A 15239-nucleotide genomic window follows, 5' to 3' on the forward strand; every position below is an offset into this window, starting at 1 on the left:
GTTATGTTCTGCTCTCAGGAGGAAATGCAATGCTACACAAACATGGTTGCAAATGCAACATATGACATAAGAGCAGAACCTATATATCCTCCAAACGGAGTACTAGAGTTTGCTGGTACAACAGCCTCACTGATCTGTGAAAGAAGGTACGTCTCTGTGGGTCATGACAAAAATTGTTTATACTGGATAGGATGCTCACAACAGTTGAACAGGACCCAATGGGAAGTACAGTGCAATTCCCATATCTGTACGACTGGTACCTGCAGTTTAATTTACGTGTGTCTGGGGGTAAAAAGGTCTCTTCAGTATCTGGAGGACCTTCAGTGTGACTCTATGGTCAATTTACAGCAGAAGATGACCACAGAGTCATGCTGGAGTACCTCCAGATGCCTGTAGACCACCTCTCTAGGCATCTGGAGGTCCTCCAGTGTGACTCTACGGTCAACTTCTGCTGGAAATGTTGTTTGACATTATCTGTTGTTTTCACTATCTGCAGTAAGTGTGAATACCTATTCCCTGCAAATATGGGGGTAATACTGTACCACCTCCTACAAGTGTTTTTGTCTGTGTGTGTATGTTCAGGTCTGTTTCACATTCCCATTGCACTACGTTACCTTTTTTATTCCTTGTAGACAGTCCAGAATAGTTAGATTGTATGTACAATTTCCAAATGAGGCATCCCTATAAACAGAGAACATTAACATATCCCAAGTGAATACAAAACATACATATACTTCACAGCAAAAGGTAGCAGGAAATATTTTAGGTTTCAGATATGTAAAAATTTGAACCTCAACAGTTTATGTATTTATTTCTAAAATGTATAAACTACCATTAAGTCCATAAGAGTTCCAAGAATGTTGCACACATTTTAAAAGATTAATGTTAAAACCTAAAAATTAAGAGAGAAAATATTCTCTGTTTAAAACTTTTTGAAGATTATAGAGAGATTGAGCGAGACATCAAGAGAGATCGAGAGAGACATCTCTCTGCAATTAAATGAAGATACCCTTCTTCATTTAAAATATCAACAGTATGAGTTTTTAAATGGAAGTAACTGAACTTTTCACGTGCTAATATTTTGTGCATGGAATCATGCTTATCAAACTATCCCTGTAACCACAGCTCACATATACTTTATTGCAACTATATCAAGGGACAGCATTCTTCACCTACTAGAACAGGCAAAGCGTGGCCTACACAGGCCACACTAGGAGGGGCACATACTCTCCCACTTTTTTAATTTTTAAAGCTTATATATAACCCCATGCCCTCTAGAGGATGTTGGGAACAATTTAGTTAATGGTTTTTTGGGAGGGGGGAATGGCTGAATTGCTTTAGGCACTTATAACTTTGAAATACCCAACTTCCTGGGTCTATATTACATCAGCCACCCCTAAAGTCTAGGGAAATTAGTCCCTATGTGTTTTTTTTCTCAGCAATTAAAACAACTGTGTGAGGCGACTAGGGAAAACAGAGCCCTCTGAGTCCAGTAAGGTATGCAACTGCTTTAAGACCTTGGGAAATGTCCATACCTGGGTTAGAAGGAAGAATGGCAGAAGAGAAAAGTTGAGGTAACAAGAAGAGAAGGTAGGTAAAACTCAAATGAATTTTGTTTTCAGGCTACAACCTATATGCTGTCACATGCCACTGCATTTGCTTATATACACTTAACAAATGGATCAACAATTATTTCAATATTTTGCTTACTTTATAATATTCAACACTGTTGGGGGACAGATACAAGATTTTTAAAAAAGATGACTGTGAGCAACACATCCAACCTGAATTAAGATGTCAGTTCTTCATTTCCCTGGTCAAAAATAGTATAGGCTGCCCTCCATATCCACAGATTATTTATCCATTTAGGCGGGATACAGACGGGCAGGAAGACGTCTTGGAGGTGTATTCTGCTGAATACGGAGCCTCCAGACCGCCCGCCCTGGGGGCGTGGCTCAGGTGATGGGGCTTCCACATGGGGGGCAGTGAAGACGCCTCACCTGGGGCCGTTTCTGACCCGCAGTTTCCAAACCGCCACCTCGGAGGACGCTGCAAAGAGAGAGGCAGCTTCTGCACGGGCGGCCAAAAACGGGGCTTTTTTTTTCTTTTCCCGGCTGGCGGATGCGCAGCTGCGGCGCTCAGCAGCGGCGGCAGAAAGCTTATGTGCACATTTAAAGCGCCCAAGCCCCTTTAAAACTTTTTCCCTCGCCCTGCCCAAGAACAATAGTGGTCTCCTGCCAGCTGGTGATCAGCTAGTGTTGACATCCTTGTCCGCTTGCACGTTGCCAATGTCACCAGCATCATGGATGCCTCCTCTCCTTTGGTCCCCGCGCTCTTGCTGAATCTGCAATGCACAGCCACAGCTGTCGCCGCTGCCACCGCTGTCCCCCTGCCGTCCCCCATCACCTCCCTTGTACATATGTAAATATTTAAAGTTTTAGGGGTTTTTTATTGTTAGGTGAAAATGGCACAGGAATGTGTGTAGGGGTTCACTTTAAATTCCAAACTTTCCCCAATTCTAGCAGCGCATGCGTACATGTTGCTCTAGGGTTAGGGTTAGGGTTAGAAGTCTTAAAATGCGCTGCAGCTGTGCTGCAGCTTCCACACCTGCATGGCAGCTGACGCTGCAATTAAAGCCTGACTTAAAACTGCGCATGTTCCAGGACCCCGATTCATTATGTGACGCAGCAGACACAGAGCTTTTAAATGGGCAACTTAAATTAGCAGTGTAACAATTCTGGCGTACCGGTGCAGCAGCTTACAGACGGAGCTGCGCAGCTGCGCATCATACAGAAAAGAAGCGGGGAAAAGCAGCACCTTTTTAATGTCGCTTCTTCCTGCTTGGGGCTTGCGGGCGGCGTGTTCATGGCGGCATTCAGGTAAGGGCTGTCTGAAGGCTCTACCTTCATGACGTCATGAACACACCCCTTTTTGCCCGTCTGTATCCCGCCTTAGATACCTCTCCCAGCCAAAACAATTCGATTTTCTCAAAACAAACCAGTCTCTTTCTGTAATCCATTTTCTCAACCATATTTTTCAAAGTGTTTATCATTACTCTTCCAATTTTAAAATTTACTTCATTATTTCACAATACAATATCCTTTATTCACATAGAATTTTTTATTTCCTCTCTTTGTACATAATTTTATTAGACTTTCTTTTTTCAATCTGCAATCTTAAAGCTTTTTGGAGATAGTCCTCAAAATCTGTCACATTAATATGAAAGGCATTCATTAATATGAAACTCGCCCAGGCACCAATGTCACCAAGATTTCTTTTAATCCAATAAATCCAAATGATGTTACAAAAGTAGTTAAAGCAGAAAAGAAAAGAAAGTGTGGTTGCTGGCTTACTGTCTATCAGGCTTACGTAAAGCAGGATGAGCAGATGAAATTATTTCTGAAGCCCCCCCCCCCCCAGTTCATGAAATTTCTAAGCAATCCCCTTGTCCAAGGAAAAAAATCACTGGTTGGAACTCACCTCCGAACAGGTGACCACAACGCTGTCACTCTCACCCTCACAGAGCCCCATGAGAGTGATGCCAGCTGCCCATTACTGCACTTAGAAGTCTGACTGGGTTTGTTTTTTAATTCTAAATGCACTCATCCTGGGCCCCAGACATGCAAAGGCAGTCTACACTAACTCAATAAGCAAAAAATATAGCACATTAATTTCAGATATAGTTCAGTATTAGCTGTGCTAAGTAAGGTTGTATCTCTAAGCAAGAGCTAAATCCAACAGTGTCCTGTCAGTTGTAATGGAACTTTCTTCCCATTCCCTTCTGCCCTGGACCATCAGGCTCCCATCCATCTAGAGCAGACCTGCACAACATATGTCCCACAGGCCGCTTGTGGCCCACTAAAGGATTTCAAATGACCAGCAAGGACTTCAAAGCTCCTCCAACACCTGGCTTTCTCCTGGGAAAGAGATAGGCTGCAGAAGAGGAGGAAGAGTAAATGCGTGTGCCCTGGGACTCCTCTGCAGCCCAACTTTGTCCTGGGAAAGAACTGGGCAGAGGAAAAGGAGGTCAGGCAGACATTCACCCCTCAAGGTTCCTTTGCTGCTTGGCCTTCTCCCAAAGGAAGGGCCGGACAGAGGAGGAAATGAACAGAATTATTATTGATATTATTATTATGATGATTATTATTAATTTATTAATATTATTAATAATAATTAATTGTTAAAATAGTTCATTTATTAATTATACCTTTACTTGGAAAGTGAGCCGCAAAAATCTATCTGCAGCCCAAAGAAGTTTAGCCTATTTTATTTTGGCCCCGACCTACTGCCAAGTTGTTCTGGCCTGTTCTAGAGACAATGAATTGCAATTGGAGGGGCTATCACACCTTTTCCTGATTGAGTATGCAAAATATGTCTCCTCAAAAGACAAATTTGGATTGTAATAACACCTGTTCCTCCTCTGTGAGTTAATGAAATTTTCCTTGTAACACCAGTTAAAACTGGTTGCGAAATATTAGTTTGTTACCAAAACAGAGCTGTTGTCTTCCTGTTCAGAGTTGGCACTGTTACATATTAAAGAACACTGTGAAGGTACCCTATTTATTAATAATCTCTGGCCTTAGGGAAGACCAATTACAAACATTTCACATAGAAAGTATCCTCCTCCATAACTAAAGAAGATGGAAAACAAACAACACATTTCCTTGGCAGTTTGTGGTTACACAAGCATGCATGCATGCATAAATAGTGTCTACTGTTGGATCCTGATGCAAATACCAAATACATTAATCACAACTTCTAATCAATTCAAAAGATAGGTACTTAAGTTGTAGATATCATTATTGTACAAAAGGTATTGTCTTCTATAAGAGAGAACAGGGGAGACACCTCTTCTAAGATGGCATATACAGTACTGTAATGGATTTAAGTGTTGTTATGAAAAATATTCTAAAATTATGTCATCCAGTTGACCAGACATTTTAATAGCTTTTCCAAACACATCTTCTAAATTTTATACTCTTAAGGCCAAGGCTGAACTGCACCCCATTTCAGCTTCCAGAGATGCAACTGGTCATCACTAGAATTTAAGTGCTGTTAAGTGTCCAAAGGTTGCAGTAAACTTATCAACACCACCCAATCATATTTACGAATTAATGTTAAAAGCAAACTAAGCTATTTTTTTCAAATACACACAGGTTTCAGACAGTATGAACAGGGCCCTACCTGCCTCTTCTGTTGAATTGTGCAGTCTGCTGAATTCAGTATCTTAGCTTCTGTTTTACAAAGTAAGATAAAGATAAGCAAAAACTGGGGGCAGGGGGATCTCAAAAGCCAAGGGGCAGGGTAGCACAGGTTAATGTGCAGTCTTCACACCTATCCTACGCTAGGTACTTCTCTCTGTGATTGTGAAGAGAAATAGCACTGATGATGAAACACATATCTGTGTGTAAAAACCAATTCAACCTTTCTCAGTATAGAATGTGTGTGACTTTGGATGTGAAATGTTGCTTTCTGGACCACACACATGGTTACACTGTCTGTAGACTTTGGGAATAGTGATCATGCCAACAGGATAAGAGACATTGTGCAAGATATTCTTATGATTGCTAGAGATTCTGGGACTGGGGAAATTCAGTGTTAAGAAAAGAGAGAGGGAGAAGAAAAAGCTACAGATGACTTGTTATTCCTTGTCCTTGTATAGGTATTGAGTATAACAACAGTACCAGTATTTCACTGCAATCCAGAATAGTAGAGGCTGTGCCACATTTTATATTGCTCTTGCTGTTAACTAAAACGTAACCAAACAAAGCCATTTCCTGCTATTTCCTACAGTCTTTTACTGCCCTTTTTTGGAAAGAGATTTCATTACTAGTTGCACATTACTTCATTCCTGTGTGGACAATAGCCATTTATTCACTCAGCTTGATAAGTCTGATTAAGTCACTTAATACTGTTACTTTGATATCAAATCAATGTTTTATATTGTAGTTTGAGATTTTATCCACAGTCGATGGGTTTTCCTCTTACTGACAGCTTCTCAACCTGTAGAAAGATTAACAGAACAGTCCCTCCCCCCAAACAGTCTCTACACCGAGAACTTTATCGCACCGGGTTCTCAGCCCAGCCCGGCAGGAAACGGAATGAGTGGGGGACGGATTTTACCGCACACACCCGTCCCTCACTCGTTCTGTTCCCCCTCTCTTCCCTGCCTATTCCGTTCCAGAGGGAACGCTTTTTGAGAACTGTTCAGAACAGTTCTCAAAAATTTCCCCCTCTGGAACGGATTAAGAATGGAAGAGAGGGGGAACGGAACGAATGAGGGACGGGTGCATGCGGTAAAATCCGTCCCCCACTCATTCCGCACTCGTCCCTGCTCCTTCCGTTCCGTGCTCAGAACAGAACGGAAGGAGCCAATGCGGTAAAGCTCCAAGACTTCTAGTATTAACAACCTGAAAGCAGTCATTTGGTTGGGAAGCTGATGCTCAAAAACAGAAATAAAATATTATATACAATTAACCAGAAGAACAATAGAGAGAAAAATGCACAGAAGTTGTGTTGGGAAGGTGCCCCCTGAAAATCCAATCTGTTTCTGTTAGGAATGTGCACTGTCCCGCAAATATTTTTAAAACCACATGATATTTGAGCAATTTTCACCTGAAAATTACGTACCAGTAGACTCCCCCCATGCATGAAAGCACACTGAAACACAGCCACAATTCCCAAGCATGTCTGATTTCATTGGAGTTCCTATCAAAATGGTGACAGGAAGTTAAGGGGGCATTGCCTCTTGCCCTCCACATAGTTGCTCACTCCTGTATTACAATTACCATGTGCATTACAGGCATGGCAAAGGTTCTTTCTAATAAAATTATAAGCCTAGACTATGTCATATTTGTAGAACACAATGCAGGTAGGCTGAAAAAGTCTATGTGATCTGGTAAACCTCTATAATGACTGCAACTACATAAACTAATTATTTTATTTAATAAACATATGAAGAATTATAAAGCTGTTTATTCTGGAGCCATCGTGGTGAAGTGGTCTGAGTGGTGGACTAGGACTTGGTTTAAACCCCTCCTCAGCCATGGAAATCCACTAGGTAACCTTGAGCAAGTTGTGACCTTGGGCAACCTTCTCTCAGCCTCAGAGGAAGGCAATGACAAACTTCATCTGAACAAATTTTGCCAAGAAAATGTGTTGTTATCCAAATTCCACCCTTGGTTTCTATAAAAGATAATTGAGATTTGCTTTGTAATAACCAGCACATGGGAGACAGGGGTACTGGAAAGAGTTTTTAGCATCATTTTAGATCTCATGTTCATGATCACTGAAAGATTGGCAAGACCAGTTTGTAAAAACACACAAAAGCGCTGCCATTACAACATTTCCTCAGTTTCTGGAAGCTTAAATGTACTTGCTATCACCCTCAAAACTATTGTTAGTTTCCTTTGCTTAAAAGCCCAGCAAGTTCTGGCATGTTTTTGTGGTAAATTATTAACAAAACTATGGATACAGCATATATCCCTTCCACAGCAACAAATATCAATATAGGCAAATATGTAAATAAGGAAGTGCATTCAAAGGACAAGTATTTTCTAACACTGTAGAAGACTAAGTATGCACAGTGATTACTTAAAGTCCTTTGCCCTGCTACCTTTAAAATGCCATCTGCCTTCATTTTTCTTCTGCTTTTTAAAAATAAGCAATATATTTACCACTGCCATTTAATTTTTTTACCCAGGTTATTTCATTTCCAGCAAATAATGGCTAAACAGTCAGTCCCAATAATAATAATTTTAAGATTATAAGTGAAGTGAATATTTTTTTAATTTTTTTTGCCAAACATTGAAAGAGAATCATTATATCCCAAATGAAAAATAGAAATCATTACTTTCAATGACAAGGGCAATGTTAAAAATCATATTCATAACTATTCAGATAGAATCTCTGTTGTACAGTATTTGGACAGCAAAGCTTCTTAATTACAGTGAAATACTCAAAAAATTGTGTGTTTTTTTCATTTGATAATTCAGTATTTCTGTTCTTTCCCCTAGGAATGGAGCACAAGAGACATACATAAACCAGAGCCACAACATAAATGCTTGCCTCCTCCGTGTGATAATCTTCAAAGTCTTTTTCATAGGAAGGTTGGTAGGTGCTACTTTCGCACTCGTCATTAATAACAGGACATCTCATGAGAGAGAAACTGTGAAACAGCATTCCTTTGGCCTGTTATATTGCTTAGACAGAATTCTATCCCATACTGTACTGGGAAGCACTCACCATTATTGTTACAGCATTATCTTTTAACCTCCAGCAAGAAATTTTATTTTTCTATAATCTGAGATAAAAGTGAACCTTTCAAGTGATCTAACCCATTCAGTTTATAATATTATCTAACAGACAAAATGAAGGTATCAAAGATGCTTCTTGCTCACAGAAGTAAAACATGTCAGAAAGACACCCATATCCTCTGCAAACAAGTCTTGCAAGGTTACCATTATGTTTCACAGTACAAATCCTCTGTACACAGCCTCTTTTGTACAGCAGGCTAGTTGCTAGCATTATATCCAGGAGGGAATCAAATTACATCACAAGAACTGAATGTTTGCAAGTGGGTAATGAAGTCTTCAAACAAACAAACAAAAAAGTCATTTAAAAATCAAATGATCTCACTGAAGAGAACTGCATCACAATATTGAAATGTTACACATTATTAAGGACTCCTTTTTCTTTATTTACTATGATTAAGGGGAATACTTACTCATTATACTAGAACGGAAGATACAACAAGAGATTATTTTTCTGTCAGTTGCTTTTGATATTAGTGAGCAACTTTCCAGCAATGAATTCTGAAACACTGGTCTCTGCTAAAAAAAAGTGATTTAAAAAGGTAATTCAACCTTTAGATCAAGGGCTAGAGAAGCATAACTCTCTTAGTGTTGGACTGCAATTTCCATCTATAAGGCACAGCTGTGCTGACTGATGGGCACTGCATTCTGTCACTGCGTGGAGAAGATGGCAAAATGTTAATAGGGGACAGAGAAAAGGAAGAATTACTCAACACCTTCTTTGCTTCAGTCTTTTCAGAAAAGGCAAAGTGTGCTCAGCCTGAGGAAAATGGAACAGAGGACAGAATAGGGGAAATTCAGCACAGAATAAGTAAAGAGATAGTACAGGAATACCTGGTTAATCTAAATGAATATAAATCTCCAGGACCTGATGAACTACATCCAAGAGTATTAAAAGAGCTGGCTAATGAAATATCGGAGCCATTGGCAATAATCTTTGAGAACTCCTGGAGAATAGGAGAAGTCCCAGCAGACTGGAGGAGGGCAAACATTGTCCCCATCTTCAAAAAGGGGAAAAAAGAGGATCCCAACAATTATCGTCCAATTAGTCTGACATCAATACCAGGAAAGATTCTAGAGCAGATCATTAAACAGAGAGTCTGTGAACATCTAGAAGGCAATGCCATAATCACAAAAAGTCAACATGGGTTTCAGAGAAATAAGTCATGCCAGACAAATTTAATCTCTCTCTCTCTCTCTCTCTCTCTCTCTCTCTCTCTTTGTTGTTGTTGTTGATAAAATTACCAGCTTGGTAGATGAAGGGAATGCTGTGGATATAGTATATCTTGATTTCAGTAAGGCCTTTGACAAGGTTTCCCATGACATTCTTGCAAACAAGCTAGTGAAATGTGGGCTAGACAAGGTAACTGTTACATGGATTTGTAATTGGTTGACTGGCCAAAGCCAAAGGGTGCTCAACAAGGGCTCCTTTTCATCCTGGAGAGAAGTGACCAGTGGGGTCCCACTCACAGGGCTCTGTCCTGGGCCCAGTGCTATTCAACATCTTTAACAATGACTTGGATGACAGAATTGGGGGCATACTCATCAAATTTGCAGATGACACCAAATTAGGAGGAATAGCTAATACTCCAGAGGACAGGATCAAGATTCAAATCAACCTGAATAGACTGGAAAGCTGGGCCAAAGCTAACAAAATGAACTTCAACAGGGAGAAATGTAAAGTACTGCACTTAGGACGGAAAAATAAAATGCACAGATGGGGGACACCTGGCTGAATGAAACTACATGTGAAAGGGATGTAGGAGTCCAAGTAGACCACAAATTGAACATGAGTTAACAGTGCAATGCAGCAGCTAACAAGACCAATGCGGTTTTAGGCTGCATCAATAAAAGTATAGTGTCTAGATCAAGGGAAGTACTAGTGCCACTATATTCTGCTTTGGTTTTTTGTGGGTTTTTCGGGCTATGTGGCCATGTTCTAAAAGATTTTCTTCCTGATGTTTCGCCAGCATCTGTGGCGTCAGGAAGAAAATCTTCTAGAACATGGCCACATAGCCCGAAAAACCCACAAAAAACCATGGATGCCAGCCATGAAAGCCATCGACTTCACATATTCTGCTTTGGTCAGGCCCCACCTGGAATATTGTGTCCAGTTCTGGGCACCACAATTAAAAAAGGATGTTGAAAAACTAGAGCGTGTCCAAAGGAGGGCAACTAAAATGGTGAAGAGTCTGGAAACCATGCCCTATGAGGAACGACTTAGGGAGCTGGGGATGTTTAGCCTGGAAAAGAGAAGGTTAAGAGATGATATGATAACCCTGTTTAAATATCTGAAGGAATGTCATATTGAGGAGGGAGCAAGCTTGTTTTCTGCTGCTCCAAAGACTAGGACCCAGAACAATGGATGCAAGCTACAGGAAAATAGATTCACCTCAACATTAGGAGGAACTTCCTGACAGTAAGGGCTGTTCGACAGTGGAACACATTCCCTTGGAGTGTGGTGGTGTCTCCTTCCTCGGAGGTCTTTAAGCAGAGGCTAGATGGCCATCTGTCAGGGATGCTTTAATGTGATTTCCTGCATGGCAGGGGGTTGGACTGGATGGCCCTTGCGGTACCTTCCAACTCTATGATTCTATGAACATTATGTATTGTAGGGCATCTTTTAAGCTTTCTTCCAAGGCATCCAGTTTCTCCACATGGGGCAGAAAGGGCAAATGAATATATTTCCATCACCACCACCACCATGGGGTGAGAGCCTTCGTGTCTATTAATGTTTCCTTAGCTTGCTGCTGTGGCCTGGCACAGTTGAAGTCAACAACTGGTAAAATACAGAGAGCAAAGAAGGGTAAGCCCTGCTTGCATTAAAGCTTCCCTGCAGCTTTCTCTACCACTACATTGCATTATCTGAAATACTGACAGTATATTAAAACAGGTAGATAAATTGAAATTTATGCACTTTTACATATAGAAATTCTGCAATATAAGTAGTTGAACAATTTAAATGGAAATTGCTCTTCAGTGTGAAATAAATTTAGTCACATTCCACTGCAAGAGATCTTTCAAGCTAGAATGTCTGGCTGTGATAAAATGATTTGACTAAGAACCTAATGTAACTGCCCTCAATGCAATATTAATCTCTTCATCCAGCATTAACTTGCATCCCCCTCACTTTCCACCATGCATAGAGGTTTGAACCTGGCTGCATGGTATATCTGATCAAGTGTGATACTTATACTTCGGCAGTATTTTGCTTCTGCAGTCCTTATGAAATGATGTCTGAACTTCTAAGCAGATTAAGACTTTCCAGGTCATTGAGTAAATCAAACCAGATCTATCTGAACTCTAATACAGTGTGTGTGTGTGTGTGTGTACACACACACAGAGTATATATGTATTATGAGAATGTCATTCACACAGTCATTCTGACCTACAGCTCAAGGTACATAAATTTGGGATTGGATCTTTTCTGTAGTAGCATTAAGATCTTGGAATTATTCAGGAAGACCCAGCAGTCTTCTTCACTTTATAAGTGTGGACAACAGATGTAGGCTGTTATATTTCAGTACAGTTTTTTTTAAGAATTAGTTTTTTGATGCTTGCTACCATATTGGAGTGTTTTATGTTGCTATTACTAATGGTTTTATTTTAGTAACTTTTGTTTGGATTACTAGTTTAAATTCTGCCAACTTTTAAAAAAAGAAACAAATTACCTGATTTGTAAAATGCTCTTTGTTGCCTTTTAAGGTGGCAGAAGCAGAGTGCTTTACCAGTTGTTGGCTTCAAATGTTGCCAGACATAAGCTTTTGTGGCTGGCCAGACCATGGCAGCCACTACTGAGAAGCAGAGTACATATGATCATGAACAAACAACTGAAATGTCTGTGTAACCATTTTCCATTAAACAAATGTCAGAACATTATATATATATTTTTTAAAAAGTCTTCCAATGGAATCCTAAAATAGTTTACTAGATTTGAGGGAAATCATGACAACTATAGCAATTTATATTAAGAACCCCCCCTGTATATCTCAAACAAATAAGCCTATCATATACCTGTCCAGAGACTTTCTGGATATGAGAAAATTTGACATGCAACCTGTCAGTGAGGAATGCAGTAGTATGTCCTGCTAGTATGAATGTGACATACTGGAGTGGAAAATTTCTATGTATGTTGTACACAGAAAAATACATTGCTTTGTATCTAATGAATTATTGTGTACCTTTTCAAGAAAAATGCATCCCAAATAATAATTTATCCTTGATCCTCTATTGTTGACTCATATGGTGGCAACTTTTACTGAGGTTCCTTTTCTATCTTTCACAAACAGTACTAGAAGCAAGTGTGAAGTTTGTAACATCTCCTGCAATGCCATCCAGCACATGGGGAATAACTCAAGAGTACATGAACTGTTTCTCCATGCCATCCAGAGAAAGACTTACAGTGTGATACTGGAGGGAGAAATCCTTGTTGGTAATCATTCAAAGGACTGAAGAATTCACTTCCATTTCCATATTTAAATGTGTAGTCTACTGTAACAACAGGAGAGGGATGCTTCTTTGGACTGTTCATACAGATCTATATGCCTGATTTCCCCCTTTTCTACCAATATGTATCTTATAGATTGGTATCTAATACAACCTCTCGCCCCCCCCCCCCAATTTATGTGTGATTTGTGTTGTTTAACAATTAACAGCAATATCAATGGAGAACAAGCAGACAACAATTTTTGTTGCACAGGAAAAAAGTAGCAAGCACCAATTAAGACAATGGCAATCCAAGCAATGTTGATATTTTCTGTGCTTCGGCCCTAAACATGCACAGAGATTATTTACTTTAATCACATAGGAAGAGACTAGAGTAGACTCCAGGCTCACTTACCATGCTCACTGCAGAGGGAAGTAAGCAAGCAAGCCGATATATTCTTGTATGTATGTGAACACGGAGTCACCATGTTTAGTGTTAACCTCTCCCTAAGCCTAGGAGAAGGAGGATGAAAATGTGCAAGTTGGAGCCCTGCTCCCAGGATGCTCCCACAGGGACCTTCCCACAGGGGTTAAAACAAGCAGTCTTAAAAAGTTCACACTCCTCTTAACAGCAAGCAGCAAAACAAAAGGCATCATGAAGGCCTTCCTTCAGCTCGTACTAAACAATTTTAACACTTTAAATCTGCCCCACATTCTGAATGACTGGGCTTCAGAAGAAAAGTGATAAGCTGAAGAAGTCAAAGCCTAATTTTCCTTTCAAACTAAATAATCAGTAAATAAAGACACTATACATTTGAATTCACATGTTTTATGTACTAGTCTCACCAAGTGAGCATATGCTGGCTTCAGATTTCATTTCCTACTATTCATAAGCTGTTCTGGTTTTAAATATTTGATGCCTACAGCTCATGATACACTTCTGGCAGCTATCAAAATTCCAGATGATTACAAATAGCTCTGTGCTGACAAAGCTCTGTTCCTTGGCATCTTTCCAACTTCTTTAAGCAACTGAATCAGCAACCATTTTTCACTAATGAAAAGAAATATCATGAAATGCCAGCTCCCCTAGCATTGTTTCTTAAATGTTCAGGAACTAGATGCAAAGTCATTTGTGATTAGGACAAAGAAACAGCTCCCGGCATCATCTACCTTTACATTCATCCCTGATCCTTTGGTATCTGTGCTTCACACATCTATCTCAACAATGCTATGAAGCTATGACAACACCCAGTTCTTCTACACAACTAAATTTGCAAAATACTGGCACTCACAAGACTTTATTCCTGAAGAATAAAATGATAGAACAGACACCAAAAACCACAAGGATGATCTGTCCTGAACTATCACACCATGTATGAAAGATTCAGAAGCTGGTCTGACAATCGATGAAGAACTGGAAGAACATCTGCTTAACGACGGATTCATGGAGAAAGTTCAGGCTGTAACTGAGATTAGGCAAACTTTAGCACATCTTCTAATGAGCTTTAATTTAGAAGCCAGATTGAGGTATTTCTGTGATTCCTCAGAAACACAATATTTGGTTTGAGGCACTGAATTCAGTATTTAAAGGACTTTAGTTTTCATCTAAATACAGATTTAGAGTGCTTATAACATTAAAATGGGGTTGAAAGTATGCATGTAATGTATGGTGAAGTCTCATGGCAAGGAAAGCTGTTTCTTTCCAGTGTCCTAGAAGGGGCATTAGTGCCCAAAGCATTTTACATGACCAGGAGAATTAGAAAACTACAAAATAAAAAAAAATGTAAAACCTGGACATTTGCTCCAATTAAATAGATTGCTGAACACAAAATTTCATTGGCAAACTATTCAATACAGGAATAAAGCATACACTGCTACATTTTTCTGCAGGTACATCCACTGTAAAAGCTAGAAATAAAGTAAGTGTATCAATGTCCTATAATTCTCTAGGCTCATGTTTTGGAGCCTTCAGTTTAAAAGCAAGATATTATGAGATATTATGAGCTGGACATTTTAAAACTAATTGATCTATACAATGTATTAAGATGAACTTTTAGGGACAAGGCAGAATGTGAATATTAGGTCATGACATTTAACCAAGATATGAATTAAAGAAGTCATCTTTCCAGTCAGCAGTATGAGCTAGCTTGGTGTAATGGTTTGAAATGTTGGACTTCAACTTTGAAGAACAGGATTCAATTCGCCACTTGGCCATGGAAACCCATGGGTGACTTTGCACATGGTTGACTTTGGGCAAGTTACATTCTCTCAGCCTCAGAGGCAACCTCCCTCTGAACAAATAATGCCAAGAATCCCCATGAAAGATTTGCATTAGGGTTGCCATAAGCAGCCAAAAAGGAAGACACAAAGGACTGGAACAAGCCAACTTAAAAATCCGGCTTCCGCACGGCTTGGGGGCATGGTGTTTAGACACCGCATGCCCCCAAGATGCCCAGAAGTCACACTGAATGATTACATGGGGCTGGCTTTAAGATGCTCTGG

At 39.9% G+C, this 15239-nt stretch overlaps 1 protein-coding gene across 7 annotated transcripts in view; it reads right to left on the reverse strand.

Annotated features, from left to right (window-relative positions):
- CDC14A (cell division cycle 14A) overlaps positions 1-15239 on the reverse strand; it is a 131108-nt gene that overhangs the window by 63260 nt on the left and 52609 nt on the right. For all 7 annotated transcript variants that reach the window (XM_089515763.1, XM_089515760.1, XM_089515762.1 and 4 more), the window contains exon 6: positions 615-681. In XM_089515763.1, the coding sequence (XP_089371889.1) occupies positions 615-681 (67 nt within the window). The remainder of the gene's footprint in view (positions 1-614; positions 682-15239) is intronic.

This window comes from Sceloporus occidentalis, unplaced genomic scaffold (assembly GCF_023333645.1).
Source record: "Sceloporus occidentalis isolate IW3139 unplaced genomic scaffold, rSceOcc1.0.p SCAF_3, whole genome shotgun sequence".
Taxonomy (NCBI): domain Eukaryota; kingdom Metazoa; phylum Chordata; class Lepidosauria; order Squamata; family Phrynosomatidae; genus Sceloporus; species Sceloporus occidentalis.